The 22966-nt window shown below is 42.5% G+C and overlaps 1 protein-coding gene across 13 annotated transcripts in view; it reads left to right on the top strand.

Annotated features, from left to right (window-relative positions):
* Positions 1 to 22966, top strand: part of ATP2B2 (ATPase plasma membrane Ca2+ transporting 2) — a 284984-nt gene that overhangs the window by 119017 nt on the left and 143001 nt on the right. For all 13 annotated transcript variants that reach the window (XM_017737308.1, XM_017737319.1, XM_017737316.1 and 10 more), the window contains one exon: positions 6130 to 6613. In XM_017737308.1, coding sequence (XP_017592797.1) covers positions 6415 to 6613 — 199 coding nt within the window. In that variant the 5' untranslated portion in view covers positions 6130 to 6414. The remainder of the gene's footprint in view (positions 1 to 6129; positions 6614 to 22966) is intronic.

The raw sequence follows: 22966 nt of genomic DNA, 5'->3' as shown, positions 1-22966 counted from the left end.
TTTGAAGCAGTTTTGTTGCTGTCAGGAGTTCATTTGGCTTTGCTGGAGCCATTTCCACGAGGAGCAGGGGAAAGCAGGCTTGGTATCAATTGTACACTGAATAACTGTGCACTGCAGCAGGGGCTGGAGGTACTTTAATTCACAACTCTCATTTCAGTTCCCCTCATTATACCAGTACAACCTGGAAAAAAAAACCAACGGCCAATTTGTGCAAGATTCTGTTTGGTCGAAGTCCTAAGTAAGTAGGCTTATTGTAGAACTGAAATTAATGATAATTTGTGCTTATTTAATAAAAATTCCTCTTGTGACAAGGCTTTTGTTGCCTTCAAATATTCAACAGTGCCTACGTGAGGCAGAGAATCCTTTTTATTTATCCTGCCTGATAACAAAACTGGTACAGGGAGTCTCAGCTGACTGGAGGCCCAGGTCCATGCTGAAAGACTGAAACAGTTGTTAAGGGATCATAAGAGGTAGTTTCCTGTGGTGTTTTTTTTTTTAAATGTTTTCAATTTGTAATATTTTTAAAATAATACTTTAACTTAATTGTCTTAATGCCATCCTATTAGCAGGGGAAATAAATCTCTGTCTGAAAACAGAGACTGAATGAAGCATCCAATGTCTCATCTGTGGGTGCTCATCATGAATGAATTATCCCAGAATCACAGAGTGGTTTGGCTTGGAAATGACCCTAAAGACCATTTTATTCCAGCTCCTTCCATGGGCAGGGACTCCTTCCACGATCCCAGGTTGCTCCAAGCCCCGTCCAACCTGGCCTTGGACACTTCCAGGGGTCCAGGAGCAGCCACAGCTTCTCTGGAGATGGACAGATTAACTTAAGGCAATTTGAAATTCATCAAGAAATGTAGGGATGAAGTCAGGAATACTTTCAGACAAGACTTTAGCTACAAAGTTCAGTTTCTCTTTCTTTATCTACTTTTGGATTCCTGGTATTAAACAAAAGTTTCACACTTCGGAAGGTGCCAACCAGCTTTTGTTCAGATGGTGTTCGTTCTTAGTTCCTTCTGCATCTTGTGCATTCTGGATAATTAAGCTTCAAAGTCAGTGTGGGGTTTTTTTAAGTGAGTGTGAGTTTAGGCATTGTTGGGTGCGTTTAATCAGCTTTGTTGGCTGCTGGATAGAGAACCCATTCCTCGTTCTGCTCCGTGAGGATTATGTTCACAAATGGATGGACATTTTGGCTTTGACATGAAAAGATGCCACAACTGGGCCATACTTGATTTATTTCACACATCTGGAGACCTCTGCAGAGCAGGTTATGGTTTTCCTTCTCAACTCTTCTCCCCTTGCAGAGCTTTGCCGTGAAGTTTTCCTTCTCTGTGATCAGTTGTTGCTCTGCTGCTCCCAGCACAGAGTTCACAGAACCGTAGTCTCAAAATAACCCCTCTCAGATGATTTTGCTCAGACTCAAAGGAAAATTCCCTAAATCTACTTTCAGTCCTGCTTTATCAAGGAACGGTATCAGGGAATACAGATGAGTCTGGTTATGCACCTTGTACTCACTAAAATGTGACACTTCTCTGCTTTTCCCTCCCTCCTTTGGGGTTCTTTGTGGGGCCCAGGTAGAACTTTATCTACAGCCAACTAAAGCCCAAGTGGGGCAGTAATGCTCCCTATGGAAGGGTGGGAACTGCGAATTCCCTGGTTTTAATTCCCAGAGAACCAGCTGTGTGCCACCTTCCAGCTGCACGAGGAGTGAACAGAGCCTGGGCTTTGCTGATCTCTGCCCTGGCTGAGAGTGATCACCCTTTCTCCTGTATTGCAAACAGCTCCTCCAGCAGCAGGTTGTGAGATGGGAGTTGCCAGAATCTCAGGTGACAGTTCAGAGAAAACAGTCAAATTATGAATAAATCCTAATTTTTTTTGACTAATCGCGAATCCGTTATTTGCCTGGACTTTAAGGACTGTGAAATGCAAGTCTTGTGATTCTGCTCTGGTGAAATCTGGTTCATTACATTGCTGTTAACTTTCCTGCCAGTAGAAGCCCGAATGAAATCAGATGTCAGAATACTTGGGGATGATACCTGCATTCTAACACACTGTGAAAATATTTACAAGCTTCCAAGATGAGACTTTTCCTGATTAGGGAAATCAAAGAATAGTTTTCCCAGCAGGCCTGCAGTTAGCTCATCCAAATTGCTTCTGTTTTAATTGGCATGCATTTCCTCTAAGCAGCTAGGAGATGAAAAATATTTGACTTGGGCTCTACAGGACTGGAAGGCTCTTCCCCCAGACACAGCCACTCTGGTAAAAAAAAAAATCCAACCAAACAGCAGCCAGCTCAAGTTTATATTGCATTTGTACAACAAAAATGCATCTTTGACAAGATCCCAGACCAAGGTGCAGACTGGTATTCTGACTTTTTATTGAGGAAAATAAGGATGGTGTTTTACTCAGGTGTTCTGGGGTATGAAGTCTTTTGTTACCTGGGTTGTATCTAAGTGGGCTGCGATTTTATCTCTGCTCCACAGCATTCTGTTGTTTTCAAACTGCATTTTGGGACATCTTTTACTCAGTTTTCTTGTTTCAGAAGCATTGGGAAGACTAAGTAAAAACAACCTTCATTAGAAGTGGCTGCTTTTGTCTGGGAGAACAGACAACATTGTGCCTGAAATTAATTTACTGGAGTTTTTGTTTCTCTTTTGCTGAACCTGTCTGAGGAGGGAGGTTTTCCCTAAAAGTTGTTCTCACAGGGAATGATGAGACCAAACCTGCCTCGTGGAGGAGGAGGTGACCCTGCTCTAGGATGGTGTGGAAAGCTGCACTCTCAGGATTTGGGGGTGGTGTCCTTTTATGTTCCAGGAGACTTTTGGTTATGAATTATACTGCTGAAGCCCACCATGGATAGACCAGTGAAAGCAGCACCCAGAGCCTGAAATCCAGTTCACTTTATTTGTTGGGTCATTAGGATATTAGATAATTTTGATTGAAAAATGTGCCAGTATCACCTCCTTTAATCAGGGTTTCTTGGTAGTTCACCTAGAACATGTGTACATCCTGAAAATATCAATGTTGTGTGTTTTGTAAAATAATCCCTTCCCTCAGCTCCACCCAAAGGGACAGCAAACAAAAAAACCCCACCCAAACCCAGTGTAATACTGGGGTTTCTTGAGGATGAGACTCCTAATTTCCCCCACTTGTGGTAACTGGATGTATTTTGGAGATGCAAAGCCCCATGATGGGAATATTGCCATGTGCCAGCCACAGCTTTTCTATTCCCCAGCTTTTGGTAAAGGAATATTCAATATTCACCACTTAGGAGGGGTGAGGTGGTCGCGTGTCAGTCCTGCCAGCCTGGCAAGGGGCCTGGGCTTTTCCTAGGAGAGATTCTGGGATGGAATGCAGCCTGAGTATCCTGTTCCATGGGATTAGGGAGCTGCATTAGCGGGGAATAATGTCAGTCGCGCTCTGTGCCCGCTGCGTTTCACCATCTGCCTCTCAGAAACGTGAGGAGGGGTTTCCCTGGTGGCACGGCATTAGGTGAGTCATGAGCAGCACAGACTCCCAGTGATTTGGTTTTGAAGCTCTGGAGGAAGTGTGAACTTCATATTTGTTGTTTATTGATTAATATTTTATCGGAGGTGAAATTAAAGATTAAACAGGTAAATGACTCATGCTGAAAAGCAACAGCACTGTCTTGCTGTGGCTGACAAATGACAATGGATTTCTAAGAATAGGGGAAAATATATTAATTTATAGGGATAGCACAGGGAGCCTAAAGAGATGCTTTGATTGAGAGGGGTGGACACATCCCACAGAAAGCATCAAAGCCATTTTCTCCATGATTTGATTGAGAGGGGTGGACACATCCCACAGAAAGATCATGGAGAAAATGGCTTTGATGCTATGTTTAGTACCCTTTGCATCACAAATGAAATTGGTAGATGGTTCTCTTTGGAAAACACTCAAAATTGTCTTTTCTCTGTGGTGTCATGGAGCAGTTTAAGAGCAATTTTATTTTATTGGAGCAATGTTTAAAAAGATTTTTTTATCAGAGCAATGTTTTTGCTGCGTTCTTTTTTTCTTAAAATCATGGCTGTTTGAGATGCCCAGATTTCAAAACCCTGAACTGCGCTTAGGAACAGATTTAATTTTTTTTTTTTTCTTACCGCTGGAAGTAAAGAGCAGCCTGTTATTTCAGCTAGTTGTTATTATTACCGTTGCCTCAGTCTTTTTGACAATCAGATCTCAGTCTGCATTTTGCTGTTGCTGACAGAGCTGGGATGCTGCTGCTAGGAAGGAGGAGCACGCTGGTAGCGGAGGCCGTGGTGATTCGCTGCCTCCTGGGATGAAACCTGCCTGACTGGGCATCTGTGACATTTCTGGCCTGCAATTTTTTCCCAAATAATGCTGCAGGCTGATGCTATTTCTGTTCAGAATACTGATCCATCCTGTTTACAAACAGCCAAAGCAATAGTGTGAGTAAGGCCTTTTCTTGCTGCTGAATATGGAATTACCTAGGGATGGATTGAGGCTGATCAGTGGCCAAGCTACAGGCGTGGAGAGCTGAGCGTGGTTCACCATCTCCTGCTTGGCATATAAAGGCCTTTTTGAATTGCTCCTTCTAGTTTCTCTTTGTTGTTGCCTGTAAAATCATTTTGTGCTGAAATTCTCATCTCGTGAATGGGAAAAGCAGTGTGTGAAAATGAGGGTGGCAGAAGTTCTTAGCACTAGAAGATACATCAGTAAACAGGATGGGTGGAAGAAATGTGTAGGAATTGGCTCGTATTTTAATTGTGGTCTGCATTATCATACTGAAACTCATACTTCCTTTGTTTTAAAAATTTTTCCTCCACAGAAATCAAAGGAATGTTTGGGTTTGAAACTGTAAAGGAGAGGGCTGGTAGAGGTTCACTTTTGCTAACTGAGCAAGGTAGCTCCAAATTAGTGCTCACACAGGCCTGATCTCTGTCACTGCAGAGCAATGGCAACGTCCTTAGCAGTAGAAATAGCGAAGCTACGTGTTGTGTCAACTGTAATTGGGTGGGAGATTAAAATTATTGCACAAATATAAAACCAGGACTTGAAACACATCGGGCTCCTCTTGATGTGCTTTATCTGGGCACCTGCTTCCACTGGGGATTGCTTTGCCTAGGAAGTTCAACGTGTGCCCTTTGCCTGTGACAGGTTGGTCAATCTTTAGGCTGCTGGGGTGCCCTTTGAAAGATCTTTTTTATTATGAAAACTATTCTGAGACCTCTAGATTAGACAGTGCACTCGCACTAACCCGCTTGAGGCAAAAAAGAAACCTTTAATCTCTGTTAAAACTCTGCGTGCCAAATATAATAGCTGGTTTCAGCAGTATTTAAACCAACTTCATTAGAATATGGGAAGGGGAAACGGGTTTTAAAGGCTGGCTTTAGCAAGTAATCAACTGTCTCCCAGATGGTCCAAATGGGACTCACTGAACGCTGCATGGGGAAAAAAGAAAATAAAAAAAGGGAAAAAGAAGAAGAAGAGAGAGCCCAGCACCATCCTGTGTGTGTCTGTGCCTGCTGGTGACTGGGCTCAGGGGAAGGGACCTTGTGGGTGCCTGGCTGAGGAGCAGCTCTGCCTCTTCCAATCCAGACATCCTGGTGTGTTCAGGCTGTGCTCACTTGCACAGAAGGCAAGGCAGCAAGATGTAATGTATTTAAATATATTCTGCATTTGTCGTGGTGGCTTTATAGTTTTTCCCCCAGTTTCATCGCCCTTGCTCTGAAAAACAGTTTTGCTTTAGCCCATTACAAAAACTGTTTAACCAGTTTTTAACCTTGGAGCCTTATCAGGGAGCCTTTGTTTTGGTCAGAGAAGCCCAGGGTGGCTGTATGGAGCAGAGCACGTACTGGGGGTGCATCCTGCACGCCGGGCTAATCGCTCACTAATTAATATTCATGACTCGTCTCATTTAGCGGCTGCTCTTGGGACTCGAGCAGTGCTGCTATTGGTGCTCGAGCTGTGGAGAGCTTTAGCTAAGGCAGAGCTGGTGTTATCCTGGGGTGGATGCTGCCGACCTGCAGCACCTCCAGGACACCCCACCGTGGAGCTGCGCGGCTCCTCTGAGATGCCAAGATCCGTTTGACAACCTCTCTGTCCCGCGTTGTAATGAGTCCTTTCTGCTTGTTCCCAAAGGTCCAGAGGAAGAAATGACCATGTAGATTCTACAGCTTGGGTGCAACATAATGGGAAATGGTGAATGGAGTGGAGCTGGTCTGCAGCCTTGAGAGCAGCCGTTCTGTGACCTCCAGTCAGTCAGGGACACCCTCCACGCCAGAGGCATCCTCCACGTCACTCGCCGGACACACGCGGGATTCTTTTTAATTTCTCCGATTGGAATTCAAGATTCCTCTCCTTCAATTTTTAAACAGTTTTAAGATTGTATCAACTACAACGAGTGGAGCAATATAACCAGCCACGATGGGTGACATGACAAATAGCGATTTTTATTCCAAGAACCAAAGAAATGAGGCCAACCATGCAGGAGAGTTTGGGTGCACACTGCAGGAACTGCGCTCCCTCATGGAACTCCGAGGGACAGAAGCAGTAGTAAAAATTAAAGAGACATATGGGGAAACAGAGGGGCTCTGCAGACATCTGAAGACATCACCAACAGAAGGTAAGCACTTTTCACTTTGCTTGAGTTAGGGGACTTAGTGTAAATGCTCTCCGGACACTGAAAGAAAAAGGTTTTGATTCAAACCTGAACAGAATTCTCATGGTGCCGCCATTGTTCCCAACAATAATAGAACAAGAGTCTTCTAAGAAGGTAAAGCAGCCCAACTATAGCTAAAGCTGGCATGAGAGTGAAAGGAGTGCTTTTTGTTTTAACAGCTACATGCATTAATTCTTCCTTCTTAAAATGACACCAAAAATCAGCATGTTTTAGGCATTGCAAAGAGACTTGAACCTCTGCTCTTGGGGGTAAGAAGGTGCAAAGCAATTGCTCCAAAACAGCTTCTAGGTTTTTGGACATCTTGAGAGTATGAAATGACCTTTTGAGATGCACATTACGTTACTGTGTAGATCGATATATTTTTTATATTTGTAGATAAGTTAATCTTCACTTAGTATATTACCATAGATAATTTTGCTTAAATCATCAGTTTGTGATTGTATCAGTGTTTTTTATTAGTTGGACTTCTGTTGTGTGTAGAACTAAACTCCTTACTTTCTTATGTTTAATAATACCAATCATGACTTTCCAGGATCTATTTTTCCAAGTGTTTTTAGAGTCTTCTACCTGATAATCATTTATTAGTCTGGTTTCCAGTGCCTATACCAAATATCTCCCTTAATCAATAAAGCATTGACAATGGTGGAATGTTTCCCTCTCCTCACACAGTCTTCTTGATCGCTAATTCTTTAAGTGCAAGTAAAATTCTCTTTCATTCTAAGAATTCTATTTTTGTCACTGTATTTTCATCTCTAAGCAGTATTAACACTTTAGGAAATTACACAGTCTTTCAGTCTATAATATTTCTGCAGTCTTGTAAAGTAGCCAAGATGTTCATTTTAAGTTCTTTTCTTTTTCAAGAAGATAGAAGTCTTGGCTTTGTTCCATCCTCTTCTTTCTAAAATTAATAGTTTAGTTACCTCCTCTGTTTAAATGCCTCAAAGTCTGGAATTATTGGTGTGATCATAAACATGTCAATTGTAGCGTGATACTGTAAATTACCCCAGCTGAGGGGTCCCAAGGGAGCAGCTATCAGTCTCAGCTTCAAGAATTCCATGTTTGCAGAAAGTCAGAGCTGAAGTGTCTGTCTGAGCCGAGCTCACGGCGGTGACTCCAGTCAAGTTTTGCCAACTCATTCTAGTGGTTACCTGGTCAATGTGAACTTCAAGGGAGATGTTAATTGCATTATGTGTTCAATTTATGACATCAGGGAAACTCAATTCCTCATCTCGGAACAGAGTGTATGGATCCAGCAGCGTGGCACGCTGACTCCAGCAGTAATCTATATCTGATACTGCAGATAAGGTAACTTTCCTCCAAGCATTACGTGCACTTCATCACTTGTGCATTAGGGAAAAACCTTTCCAGCTTCAAATGGCAATCAGCATAGCCTTGGAATCGTGAAGACTCTGCTGGGTTTTAATTTTCAAGTAGATCACATAATAGGAATTCCCAGTCGCATGAAGTTTGCATCTTACTTTTAATTGTTTTGCTTGGAAAAATTCTCTGAAATATGTCTTGTCAAACTTGGAAATTTTCACTCGAGAGAAAGTATCCATAACAGAGAAACTTTAAAAGTTTATGGCAAATATAAGCTTATATTTAGTTCTAAGTCCCAAGCCATTGTTTTTCTTGGCTCCAAGCTCAGTGAAGAGGATATTCTTGAAGATATGACTATTCTTAGAGGAAAGAAACATGATCATTTCATACGTGGAAATGGAATTCTAACATCAAGTAGACATGATTTGCAATTTAATTATTGACATACTTAGTTTTATCTTTTGATATCTGCAGCAAACTGTGGATTGCTCATTGAATACCTTTATGGAAACCCACAATTTGCTACAACGCCTGAAAATCGCGTTTCCAACCAGGCATCGTTTTTGGTGACGCACAGTTCACCAAACTTCCTTTGCTTTTCATGCCGTGGTGTGTTGCACGTCTTACATGGTTTTATGGGAAATATGGAGTTAAAATTACTGCAGGGCACTTCTTTCAAGAAACCAAACATCTGAGCAGGAGTCCTGAGTGACTGTGAAACAGTGAAAAGGACCTGACCGGACAACTTGGTTCTTCCCTGCCTTGTAAGCTCTTCCAGAATTTATCTTCATGAAGTCCTTGTAATTTTGTGGGATAATGGCTGAAACTGTTACTGGAACAGAGGAAAAAAACGTTTCCTGGCAGCAGGGACATGCTAATTCAGTAAAATGTGGTCTAAGCTGAACTTACTGGTTTATTTAGAAAGTGAGAAGTAGTCATGAGCTCAGAGTTGACTCAATTCATTTCCCATGTTAATATTTGATGTCCTGCCTATGGATTGGTAGGATCAATCACACTTAGAAGTGCCTTTTGAAACAGTTTTAAAGGCCTTGAACTTCTCAAGTTAAGATGTCCTATGTGTAACTCAGATGTCATTGGCACCGTTGTGAGGTTCCTTTCCCAGTGACCTCCTGTCTCAATTCAGTGTGGAGCTGGGAGAGTCTGCTGAATGTTGAGTAAAATAATATTGGCATGCTGAATGAATTAATAATAATATTATGTGTTGCGAGACTTCAGTCTCTCCTTTAAGTTTTCTTTGATTGCTCCTTTAGCCGTAGATGCAGGGGGGATCCCAGCTCTCAGTTATGCCTGAGGGATTTCCTGCCTTGAAGTGATTATATTATAATGAAACGCTCCCATTTAAGTGCTCATCAAAAGAACTTCCCCAAAATCTATGGAAATAATTTATATGAAAAAATACACGTGCTGACTTGAATTTTCCTTAAAATTATTTATATTCAGACTAGTTTCACTTTCATTATCCTAGAAATACCACATATAAGCAGAATCTAGCCCTGTCACTTTGCAAAACAATGCTGAATCCCCCCTTGGGCAGAGCTGGGCTGAGTTGTATAATTTTCCATGCAGTTGGAGTCTCCGAGGCCCACTGAAGCTTCAGTGATACCTTATAAAGGACAGCTGGTAAAATGGGATGAGTTAGTTAGATGAATACCAAATGAGACTGGAATCCACCCTCTCCAACACTTAGCTATATTTCTGCACAATTTTATATAGTACCCTCCAATTTACAGCAGGTTTTTCGTCTCCTTTCCCTTATAAAAATGTTTATTTCTTATCGGAGTATGTCAGTGAATTAACTTCCAAGATTTTTTGCTTAAAATACTTGGATGCTGTAATTTTCAGTGCGTGCAAAAAGTGAAGAATTCACTGCCTATAGAATCATGGAATACCCTGAGCTGGAAGGGACCCACAGGGAGTCCGGCCCCTGGCCCTGCACAGACACCTCAACAATCCCACCCTGTCCATCCCTGAGAGCATTGTCCAAAGGTTCCTGGAGCTCTGGCAGCCTTGGGAGCTCTGTGCCCATTCCCTGGAGAGCCTGGGCAGTGCCCCAGCACAGTACTGTGATGCTTTTTAAATTTTTATATGAAGGAAGTACCTTTCCGTGGTGGTATCTGTGCAACCACACCCCAAGCCAGGAGCTCCAGAAGGTGTCACACGTTGGTGATGATGTTACAGCACTACAGAAGAAGTTTTTCTGTTGGTATTTAGTGGATACAGAGCTGATTAAGGTTCTAGAAATGGGCTGGTGGAGTGCACTGGGGGAGAACATTTCAGCTTTGTTTTGTTTTTTTTTTTTCTGGCTGTAGGTCTGAGGATACTATGAGAAGGTTTTATGGAAAGGCACAATATCAATTAACAGTTAACTGATAAAATTTCTACTGTAGAGGCTGTCTTTTTAATCATCACAGCTGCCCTTAGCTGAGCTACCAGAGAAGTTCTCTCTCTTTTCAAATGCATGTTTGTTGTGTGGAGGATATAGACAGAGTATCAGTTAGGCCAGCTGTGGAGGTGTGTTTATTTTTCATTATTGCAATCTAAAAAGTCTTTCACCAATTTAAAGACGAGGTAAAAGATGGAGAAAGACTGAATGCAACAAAATTAACCAGCTGCTTTTAAATGCTTGTTAGTTTTGGTTCCTCACACTTGCTTCTATAAAAATACACCTTTAATAACTTAATAGTCTGTTTGGAAGCTGCTCTTGCTGGTTCACACTGAATTGCAGTCAGGTGCACCACTGTGTTCAGTCAGCTACAGTGATGTGAAGAATTTGGAAAGAAATTGGGGAAGGAATGGAAAATACTTGATCCAGACAAATAGAAGTTTAAAAGAGAAATATAAAATAATTGATTCTGTGATTGTCAGAGACTGAGCTTTATAAAAACACACTGTCAAAATTGATGGTGCATGTAAAGAAATTGGTGATAGCATCATTTTCATTGTTAAAAGAACATGGTTGATCATGTAAAAACCATTAAATATTGTCCATAAGTTCAAGATCTTCTTACATTATTTTACATTTAAGGTTAGGATGGATATTATTTGATTGATTTCATAATTTTTTTTTAAAGCAACATTGCCAGCTCTCTGGAAGTAGATTTTAAGAGTTTCTTTGTGACATTGAGCTGAAGTACTTCGGGAGCCTTCAAAGCAGCATCTTAAAAACCCTGTACGAGCAGACCCGCTCATCGTCTCTCCGGATCACCACACTGACTAATTCCTCGTCCTTATTTGTGGTGTCAAAACATCTCTTGTAGTTCAGGCCCATTTGTCAACCCCCCAGGCCAGCAGCCAAGCTCCAAGTACACATCCAGCCCTTATTTGTACATGTTCTCCCCACACGGAAGGGTTGGTTTGAACAATGAAAACAACCCTGGCCATGTAAAAACCCCTCAGCATCGTCAGGGCCAAGGCCTCGCGGGGTTTTTTCCTACCTCACATGGGAAAAACCCCACGGACAAACTAAACTCATATTTCACCTGGTTGTTCATGCAGTGCTAAGCATGGCTGAGCTGGTGGGAACTTGAATAATTTGGCATTTTGCTGTGGTTCCATCAGTGGGCACTGGCTGCCCCCCGAGTGCCCCAGCAGGCTCCCAAGGATCTGTGTTTGGCAAAGGCAAGAGGCTGGCTAGGAAGGAAGGGGATCCTGGGTGCTCCTTCATTTGGAAATTGCAGTTGCAGAACCACTCATGTGTATCCCAGCTGGGTTTGTTCCCCCTGGAGAAGAGAAGACACCAGGGAGAGGCCATTGCAGTCTCCCAGTATTTGAAGGAGGCCGATAAGAATGATGGGGAAAAACTTTTTTGCAGGACCTGTTGTGAAGGAGAAGGGGGTAATGGATTTAACTGAAGGAGAGTTGATATAGATTAGATATAAGGAGAGAATTTCATACGGTGAGGATGGTAAAACACTGACTCAGGCTGCCCAGAGAGGTGGTGGATGCCCCGTCCCTGGAAATGTGCAAGGCCATGATGGGGCTCTGAGCAGCATGACCTAGCTGAAGATGTCCCTGCACTCTGCAGGGAGTTGGACTGGACAACCTTTAAAGGTCCTTTCCCACCCAAATAATTCCATGATTCTCTGCCTTTATCTCTGGGGGAGCCAGAGGGGTGCCTGACTCCTTGGGAAGAGTGGGCAGCACAGGCTGTGCGCAGGGGCTTCCCTTCTGCACCCTCCCCGCTGGCACCCAGCGACTCCTCCTGCCCCTGCTCTCCACAGGGAAAAGCCCTGGGGCACTCTTTGTTTGTGTGGCTCTTTGCAGCTCTGTTCTGTGGGGAAGTGCTGGTCCTGTCCTAAGTCCCATGGAACACCATGGTCACAGGGGGCCTTTCGGGACTGGGAACAGCTGGAAAAGATCGAGGCGAGATGGTTGTGTGTGAATGACTCGTGGCAGGTTTGCTTTGGCACACGGGGCTGTCTCAGTCCTGCACAACAGGCCTGGCCCAGCTGTAAGGCTTGGCCTAAGGGAGGTTGTATTTGGCTCCTGTGTCCTGATGTGTCCGTGGGCCAGTGCCAGGCAGATGTGCTGCTCCAGGGGTTCCTGCACTGCACTCCTGGGACTCACAGGGGCTCTGGGGTTGGGAGGAATGGCTCTGTACATTTGACAGTCCTGCTGTAGGCAGCATGTTATATTTCCATAAAATCACATCTCCGCGCTCAATGATTTGAAAGGGGTGCAGGGAGCTTTCTTGGCAATGGCAGTTCTTTTCCTTATCTACTATTTCCATTGTTTGTATAATGGAGCAGCAAACATTCTTCCAAAGGTTACCCAAACATAAGCATCTCAAATGAATGGCTCAGATTTTTCTCTGTGATAAGTCCAACTTCATTGCTCATTTTGTTTCTGGGTTCTGGCATGTCGTTCCACTTGCTGATTTACTTTGGCTTTGTTCATGTACTTGTGGAGAACTAGAGAGAGAGATATTGCATGATGCATTTTCCCCATAAAGTTTAAAAAAAAAAAGAGATACCTGCTCCTTTGAGAATCCTAAATGGCTTGCAAAAAGGTTCTCTTTGGGTAACAGTCAGTGCTTTAAAGTAAGGCCAAGAAAGGCAGAAAGTGAGTGAGCGTCTTCTGCTTTTTCTATTAGGCAGCATCAGAGATTTTCTGAGCTCGGTGATGATTTATTTATGTGATTACCCAGGACATCATCTTCCTCCCAATGATTATCTTACCTCAGCAGGTGCAACACTTAGAAAGGAGGCTATTTTCGTGCAAGCTGAATTCCCCTTTCCCCTGTAAGACAGTGCATTAAATACATGCAGGCAGAGAGTACTGACCACAGACATACATTCTGCTCTTGTAGCTCAGGTTTAAATGAACAGAGTAATAGATGGGTGTGAGATTTTTGCACCTATTCTGCACAGGACTAGTGTTTGTTCGTTGTAGTTTAACTCAATTACAACTACAGTGTATCGTAAGTCAAAGGAAAACCTGGCCCAGTAACTTTCTGGTTTTTTTTCCTCTTTGCAAAGAGATTATCATAGGTCAACATTCTCCATAACATGTTGTGCCCCAAGTTTCTCCTTGATCTGAATGCAGTGATGCAATAGAGTGAGTCAATGCCTTTCTGCTGAATTAATAAATGATGGAAAGTGTTGCCATTATATGGGGCTGTAATAAATTGATAAACTTGTAATCTCATTCTTAGCAATAGTGGTATGAGTGTGTTGGCATAATCAGCTCATTCATTGTGTGAGAAAAAGATGAGGCCAGGCCTTCAACATAATGGGCACAGTGTGCAAAACGATGGGGGAAGTGACCTTTGTATTCCATAAAAGCTACGTCAGATGTCCCAATGGCAAGCTGGGATTACGGTGGTGGTGTTCCTTTGGAAAAAGGCAATTGGGCCTTTTCTTGGAGGATCAAACAGAGGTCATTCTGGGCTGGGGTGTCAGAGTGGCTCCTGTGCTGGGGAAGGCAAAGCTGGAGGTTGGATCAGTGATGGCAAAGAAAGACCTGAAGGGAGGGGTGGCTGAAGCCTTTCCTTGGTGTGTCCCTGTGCTGGGGAGCCTCTGTGAGGGCAACAGGACTGCAGAGGAAAACATCCTTGGGGAATGCCTCCTTCCTGTTTTATTGCAGGGCTCAGGAATCCATAAATATCTATAGACTGTCAGCCTTGAGTGAGAGCTGATTTATCTTCATTTTGTTCTTGTTTTGAGAAGGCTGCAGGAAGAAAGCAAAGTCCATTACAACAAATGAATAATCCAATCGATGGAGCCAGTGTGCCCTTGATGGAATTAAGCTTTGTCTTTGCAGTGTATCAGAGACAGAGAAGGGTTTTTGCCTTATTTTGTCCATGCCCTATGAAAACAAAGAGTTGCCATGCAGTGGTTTTGTCCTGTTGGGACTGGTCCTGCTGGAAGAGCACAGCTCTTAATTCATTGTCTCAGCTGACACTTACAGGGTGCAGAAACCTGCTCCCTTTAAAGGGTCATCTTAAAATGTAGACATGAAACAGCAACTTGAATCTCTGTTAGGTGTTCCCAGACATTTTTTTACCAAGTGTCACTGCCAGCAGTGATGCTGCTTCCAGCTGAACCATGGAAATTGGGAAATTTTGCTGCTGAAGTCTTTGTTAGGATCGCCTGTGGGTTGGACAGGTGGTGACAATGCCATTCCTCACAATAATGAAATGCTGAATTTCATTTTTCTTTCATTCAGCATTGCATTTCTGTGTTTTCTGTGAAATAGGATTGTGTTATTTGTTTTGGATAAAATGGGGCAGTGGCTTCAACATGCAAGTCTCAGCTCAGCAGCCCTGCAAGTGGAATTAGCATGATTAAATGGTCATTTCTCTTTTGAAGATAACTTTTATCAACAGACCTGGGATAAGAACAGCTTTAGGTGCAGTAATGATTTCCTGCCTCCTGTGCCTTTTGCAATTACTACTCACCCCTCAAATCTAAACTGTTCAAATTTACTGTTTCCATTTGTTTTCCAAGAAGTCAGAGGTTGGTGTTTGACATGCCTGTTATTTATAAAGGTGAGTGGAAAATAAAGCCAAATATGTATTTTTGGCAGGCAGCTCAATGTGCTTCCAAGACAAACATATCTGCGTTCCCTCAGTGCTGGCTTCCTTTCATGTGGTACACTTGGAGTTTCTCACTTGCCTTCTAAGTATCTCTAGAAATTATTTCTCCTCTGTCTCCCAGAGGTTTTTTTCACATCTGTGTAGGTGTTCTGGAAACTGTGCTTGAGATCCTGAAATGTGTAAGGACAAAGCAGCCTCCCCAACATCCTGAAAAGCTGATGATTACCTCAGACATAAAGAACCTGTTTTCACAGATAATAGATGACATTCTCTGGCACAGCTTTCAGCAGGGTATAGTAACTTCCTTTTTAACTTTTAAAGAAGGAAGAAATCCTTTCTGAATGCTCATTATAAATCCCATTCCTTGTCCTTGCCTTGGAGCTGGAAAAACAATGCATTTCAATGTCCCATCCTAATTGCCAGTCCAGAACTTGGCAACACAGCCACGGATTCTATTAAATGCAGAGGATTTCAGTTGTGTAATAGAAATAGCTGGGTGTATGGAGCTGCTATTTCTGTAACAATAGCATTTACTAGCCCTTGTTTCCTCTTTGCTTTCAAATGAAATTCTTTGGAGACTGCAGATACTCTTTTCCTGTGTGGCTTGTGAGCTGAGTCAGTTCTGCTAAGACTGGCAAACCTGAGCTTCCACAGGCTGTGCTGCTCCTTTGATTTTTCCTTTTGCATTTTGTGTCAATCTCTCCTCCCCGGCACTTTCCACAGAGGAACAGTCTATTTCAGTGTGAGGGCAGCTTAGGTACAGTCCTCTGAGGTACAAAAAGTCTGAAATATGAGTGTTGGGAAGGGAAAACCAACCAAATTTATGGCGTAGTTCAAAAGCTGTCATGATTCTTTTTCTCTGATTAGCATTGGAGATGAGGGAAAATAGGGAATAGCTCACTCCTTTACAGGTGTGCTTCAAAAGGTGAGCTTGCCCTTGAAGGAGGTACAGAATAAGAGAGGAGAATTTTCTTAAAGCATCCAGTAAGTACCCCATGAACTGCAGCAGGATTTCACTTTGCCTCCATAAATGAGGGCACAGCTCCTCTGGTGCTACAGGCTGGATGCTGCTTGTTCAGGACCGTGGCAGCATCAGTGTGGAAGACAAATGTGTGGGAATGCTGTGGAATTGCAGGGCAGCTGAGTTGTTATAATCTGAGCATAAGCGTTAGACTGGGCACCTCGGTCAATTGTTTCCTTAAACAATACAGCAAATCCACTTGGATTTTTTGCACCATTTTCCTGGCAGTCTCGAGTGTTTGCCTCAGTTTGGAAGCTTGGGTGGCCTTTGGGGACACCGTGGGTTTCCTTGGGTTTGTCTCACTTCCGTCATGTGTTGGCCCCCTTCCTTTCCCAGAGCTCAGTTTTAAAGGATCGAGCATTCTTTTCTGAGCCATTCCATTTTCTCTTTTCTAGTTTGCTTTTGCTTGCTTTTTAATTACAGCCTGAAGTGGTTTTGCCTTCATTAAAAAGGCCCTACAGTAATAGGAATTGCTGCATTACTATTTTGCCAGCAGGGTCATGACTGTTGTGTGGTTCTCCATGGATAGCAGAGGTCATCCAGCTTGATGTCTGCAGCCAAAATCTCTGCCTGTCCTTGAGCTGTAGTGTCATAAGTGACTTTTTGACTAAGGCACAGACTCTATCTCTCCCCACAACTTTTAGCCCATGGAAACCTGGGAGAAAATCCCTCCTGTTGGTGCTAATGAATCCAAAGAGTGAAGAGGCTGTCCAGGTCAGAACCTGTAATTTTCACTTCTTAAATTGATGAGTTTTTACTGAGAGAAAAACCTCAAAAGGCTTTAAAGCCCCCCCTGTTTCCTGCAGAAATATGGTGTAAACTTGGAAAATTATGGAAGCGTTCAGGTCTGCCTCCCCTGCTGGCTTTGTGCAGCTCTCCCATGGGGGTGCTGAGTGCCTGGGCTGCTCCTTTGTTCCATTGTTTTCTCAAGCCAGTGAGTTTTTGGGTGTGTGCGGCACTGCAGGGACAGTGTGACAGAGCTCACCCTGCCTCCCTGGGGGTGTGGAACGGGTGCCCATTGAAGCATTCAGAACAATTTGCTTTCCAGACTTCAGACACAATAATCTGAGGGGACCACAGCAGTAAATTGTGGGTGATTATCAGTGGTACAGGTGCATCAAACAGGAGCGATAATGGCACCAAAATCCTCCAAAAATGGGGAAAAATGACACTCCCTAAAACTCTTTTTTTAATGCTCATAAGACATTACTTCATTCTTGACCAAGAGGTGAATGGCTGACAAAGTCCCAGCTCCACACCAATGCTGATACAAAACTTTTTTTCTTATTTATGCATTTTTAGCAAACAAAACCATTAATATTCATTGTTCTAAGTGACATGATTATCTTCATTAATTAATATTCTCTCCTCTATTGGTTATTGATATTTTGCTCTTCATACCAATTTGGTCCCCCTTCTTTAGTCCTTTTATCACCTTTTTCTCCAGCTTTCCAGGCCTTAATCTCCCCTGTATCTTTGGTTACTCCAACAAAAGTCTGTGAAGAAACTTAACTAGTGCTGGCTAAAAGTGGGCACTGCTTGCAATTAATTAAAACAACTAATTAAAAATTAGTTAGAGTCATGATTTCCAACAATTCAGTGCTGTGTGAGACTGTTACACGAGAGTTGTAGTTGGCCCTAGGAAGATAAATGTGCTTATTTTTTGGAGCCTTGTCCAGCTGATGGTTCCAAGCTCCGGGTGCTGAAGGACTCTACAAATGAATTTTTAAAATTTACAGATAGCTAAGGAAACTGTGAAAATGTTGCTGGGCTTGTTCCCAAGGGAATCTCAGTGGTTGTGTTTACAGCTCATGTGCTGCAACCCCCAAAGTAAAACCCACAACCTGAACCCTCAGAAGAGAACCCTCATCCAAACCCATGGTGCACACTGAGGGATGTGCACAGTTTGTTGTGTTAGCAGAGAAATGAAAGAGTTTTAGCTGAGGAAGTGCCAAAGGTCAGTCATGTTTCCTTCAATGAGCTGTCCCTGCTGGTTTGCTTGTGTTTAGTGCTGCAGCACAGCTGAGTTTAGTTGCTTCAATAGGAAATATCAGATGGCAGAAGTCATTAAGCTCAAATTGTCTGATTCACTGTTTTGAAGTGACCCCTCAGCAGAGGACAAATACACCCAGCTCGTTAACGTGTGTCTGCACCACTGCTCCAAAACACCACGTGCAAGCTGAGAGTGAGCTGGGTTCATGCTTGGGTTGGATGTTAAATAAATGTCTTTGAAGAAACAGATTTTGTGCTTTCAGCCCTGAAGAGTGTGCATGGTGAGAGATCTGCAGAGCTTGAAAAGATTTAAAAATAACTGTTTAAGCATTTGCAATAGATGAGGGCTCTCAAGGTAAAATCAGTGTTGTTTTTTTTTTTCTTCACCAAACCTAGATGTTATTTTTAATTCCTGATGTTAATCCTATTTAACAAGGCTATCACTGCAGCATGTTTTGCCATGAGATGCTGGCAGTTCTTTTTGCTGCCCCACTTTTCCCAAAGTATTGATGCTGACATGAATGTCTCTGCAGCTCACAGCTTAAAATTACAGAGAAAAATCGGGTGGGACTTGCTGTGGGGTGGCAATCCATGCCATTCCCTGGATGGGAACATCTTTGTGTCTGCTCTTCTGCTCTCTCCTGTCAATGTTCCCACGCTCAGCAGCTGCTGCAAGGGACACCTCACCTTCTCTGTGGGTGTGAGCTGTCCCCGTGGGGACATCCAGCCCTGCTCTGGAGTCACTTCAGCCGCTGTTCCGGGTGCAGAGGGCGCTGCTGGCATCCTTCCCTGGAGAATGCACCGGGTGCTTCTGCATCTCTGCTGTCCAGTCATGTTCGTGTTGGAACAGCAAACTGTGTTCTGAATGAGGGATTTGGAATTAAAGCCCTGAATCTGGGACCCAGTTTGCAATCCCCTGGATTTCAGTGTGATTTAGGGAGACTTTCCTCCTCTCTTGCCTTTATTTTGAGCCTCTTAACTTGCGCTGTTGCTTGACAGTCCTGAATTTTATTTGGGGGGCTTCTTCAGCTTTCCTTAAATCTTCCTTAAGAGATTCAGTTGCAGGAGGCTGCCATGCGATCTTTAAGAGAAATTTTTGGCAGCTTCATTTAGATTTGGGGGGTGGAAGGAGGAGAATAGCCTGTTTTCATTTTGAAATATTTTGCATAAGTTCATTCTATTATTAAAAACTGATAGCACATCTTTGCTGCCTGGGACTGCCCAGGACAGTTGTAGCCTTGGTGGATTGCAAGGACTGGTGGTGGCTGACAGGAACAACAAAAATCTTAAGCTATGTAATGCCTAGGAGGTATTTATTCATCTTGCAAATTATCCACGTTTTCTTGTGTTACTGAACAATTGCAGATATTGGCATGAATGGTCAGTGATAGAAATGTTGCCTTGAAAAATCTGAATGATCTAATTGCCTTGTTATGAACATCTTAATTTTCCACATTTAAAATTCAGCATAATGTTCCCTCTTGTGGACTCTTCCATGTCTGAATTTTGCTTATAGACAACCTGAAAAAGCAAGTATCAAAATTCTGTTCTGTTGTGATTTCAGACCAAAGCATCCTTGGTTCAGTTTTCTTTGCTTTCTTCCGTTATCCTTTGATTACAATTTCTTTGCAGATACATCTTTCTGTTTTGCTCAGTTGCTTTTTGGTCTATATTTGTTTGGGGTTCTTTTTGATTTTTTTTTTTTTTTTTTGGTATTCTACTACTTCCTAATGGTCTTAAAGACCTCTAATTTTGAATTGCTTGTGAAATAATCCTTGTGGCCTCTTTTATTGACTGAGGTACCTCTTCCACCTGCAGTCTTTGGAGGTGAGCCTGTGCTTTCAGGTATTGATCAGGCCATGCCAGGTATTTGTCCAGTTTGAACTTGGCCCTTTTGGCAGAACTGCATCTGCTTTATCTGCTCTGCCCTATTTTTCCTGTTTGAACTTGGCCCTTTTGGCAGGGCTCTCTCTCCCTTATCTGCTTAGGGTGTTCTGCAGGATGGTGGGGATCAGTTGAATATCCCTTGTACAACAGGGTGATTGTGGCTACTTTCGTTCTTGGCAGCAGATTCCGTGTTGACTGTTCAAGACAAATAGTTCAGGATGACTTTAGATAAATCCACCTGAGATATTAAATACAGTTGATAACACAAGGTAGGTGCATTGAATGAGGAACTGGATGGTCTTCTGGAAATGGATGTACCAGTTTCCAGTTGAAACTATTTTAAGGCCAGCAGTGATCTTCAAACTGGGCTTGTGGCTTTAAAAACAAGCAAAAAACCCCTACTCCAAACCCAAATTAGAGTGATTTTCATACCATTTCAAATTAGATCAGATTTTGTTTCTGAATCTTTGAAAAAAAATTTAGGTTGCTCTTTGCTGGAAAGGCTGTCAAGAGAAGTATTTATATAAGAAATTAATTTTGAAAACTTCTGCTTGTTTTCACTGGGTGAGATAATTAAATGTAAAAGTTACAGGCTGGAATTCAGTATTTTAAATGACAGGAAGATTGGTTACTTGTGTTTGTGTTTCCAGACATGCAAGAATTGGGTTTTGTTCCATTCTGTCCCCTGACTTAACCCTTATTTTATTCACATCAAAGATGAAATGTCTATTTTACTTTTGGGCATATCACAAGAGTTTTCAATGCTTTCTAGAAAAGATATTATTAATTTAACATCTGGGGTTTATGACAGTCATTTTGACAGATAAACTTTTATAATATTGTTAAAATTAATGCATTTTGGTGCTTTGACTCTTTGGTCAAGTGCAATAATCTACCCAGTCTAAAAAATCAAAATGTAATTATTAAAAAAAATTAGTTGTTAAAATACTTTTACATCATGATAATTGGCTTTGATAGGAACAGATTGAAGGTGATAAGATTTAATATTAGCAGATACTCTTCTGTTTAAAATATCTTTATTTAAAGTCAACTCTTCCCTACTTAAAACTTCTTGAAAAGTGCTCGAGGTAATTTTGGTTTGAGAACTGGGAGGAACTCTGGAATGACAATTTATAGAACCTTAATCAGTTGTGCTGATTAATCAGTGTGTAAAGCCAAGGAAGCCAGGGAGTATTTCTGCTGGTGAGCAGAGACATTCTCACAGGACTTCTTTACAAATCCAAGTTTAGAGCAATGCTCCTGCTTTTCCCGCATCACAGCAGACTAATGGTACCCAACTGATAAACACAAAGCGACAGGAAAAAATAATAATTTAAAAGTAGCCAGAAGTGTTTCAAAATACCCCAGCCTGTAGTACTCTGGAAGTGTTATAAAGGTTGGGGAAGCAGGAAAGGAAGTGTTAGGAAGTGAAAGTGAAATGTGTGGGTAAGCCAAGGATTCAGGCGCATTGCTAACCAGAGGAGCTGCGTGAGCGTTGGTAGCACGTGCTGGCAGGAGTCAAGACCAGATAATAGTGTGGCAATGGAGTGTGAGGCTGGGGACAGAGCTCCCTCACTGGAGAACCAAGCACTGGTTTGTTCAGTAACCCATAACTCATTAACGGGAGCTGCGAGCAGCGCTAATTAACGAGCACGGCCGTATCTCACCTGACGTTGTGCTCGATATTGAGTCGGTGCGTGCGAGTAAGGTGAGCTGGCAGGCAAAATTAATTAATGCATTCATCCCTGTTAGCAAAAGTCTTGTTCTACAGCTCGTGCTGCACTGGGAGATCTTAGCAGGAAATGTGATGGCAGATTTCATCTCGCACCAGTTTTGGTTCCTGCTTGGCTGGGATTTATGGGGTAAAGCAGCCCAGTTTGTGCTGAGAGCCCACCATTTGCATGATCTTCTCTGCTGTAGGTGTAATCCATAGAGGGAAGATTGTTGGGCCTTGGGTTGGTTTGTTGTTTTTTTTTTTTAATGTTTATTTTGGGTTTTTTTTGTTTAACATTAAAGGCAAAATTGCATTCCCAGGTACAGCTACTTAAACATCTGGATCTGCCTGTGGGTTTGTAGCCATGGCCAGTGTTAGGACAGCAGGGTCCTGAAGAGTGAGTGAAGTTCAACCCAGTAATCCCCACTGCTTTTAACTGGCAGCAGTGTTGCCCAATTTTTATTCAAATTAACTCTTTAGGTACAGCAGGGCTGGCCCCAAGGTGCCAGTGGCTCCCTAGGGATGAGAGAGTGTCCTTTTCCAGGAGGGTTAATTGTTAAATAAAATAACCAGGGAGGCCTGGTCCTTTATGAATGACTCTGTTTATACTGCTTCAAGTTATGAAAGAATTAATTCACTTGGATCTATTACAATTTCCAGCTGGAGTCTGCTGCTCATCCTCCTCCTTTCGGGAGGTGTGCTGGGAGTTCCCCCCTAATCCTTTTGAAAAATTGAAGTTCCAGTCTACAGAAATACTCAAAGATTTGACCTTTCCCTAATTCTGAAGCAGTAGCTGATAAATACCACCTTGCCATCACCTGAAGAGCTGACAACTTTATTTCAGTTATTCTAATAAAACAATCCTAAACAACCCAGTTGCCAAAATAAATCCTAATTGAGAGTGGTAGAGCAGCAGGTTTAGAAGAAAATTTGTAGGTGTGGGTTAATTGTATCAAAAATGATGTCTGACAGGGGTAAAATGGCCCTTTCTTGGTGTCACGTTGAGTTAGCTTTGTGTGTTCTACTCACTGCAATTTAATGTGCTGCCAAACAGCCTCAAAAATTGTCTCTTGCTTCCAGTCTGACTTCTCATGTCCCAAAATAGATGCATATTTTTTTTCTTCAACCCAGGTGTTTCTGTTTAGATGGAGTGAAAATTTAATCTTTCACTCAGAATATCTTCTGTAAACACTTATAGTGCTATTAATGTTGGGTATATGATGTTTTAATAGTATCTGACTCTGAAAAGGAACATTTTAAAGTGGGTTTGATTGCACTTGCTCATCTTTTTCAACCCGTTTTCTG

This window comes from Corvus brachyrhynchos, unplaced genomic scaffold (genome assembly GCF_000691975.1).
Source record: "Corvus brachyrhynchos isolate BGI_N302 unplaced genomic scaffold, ASM69197v1 scaffold266, whole genome shotgun sequence".
Classification (NCBI taxonomy): Eukaryota; Metazoa; Chordata; class Aves; order Passeriformes; family Corvidae; genus Corvus; species Corvus brachyrhynchos.
The sequence above is the reverse complement of the archived record's forward strand: the minus strand, read 5'-3'. Positions and strand labels throughout refer to the sequence as shown.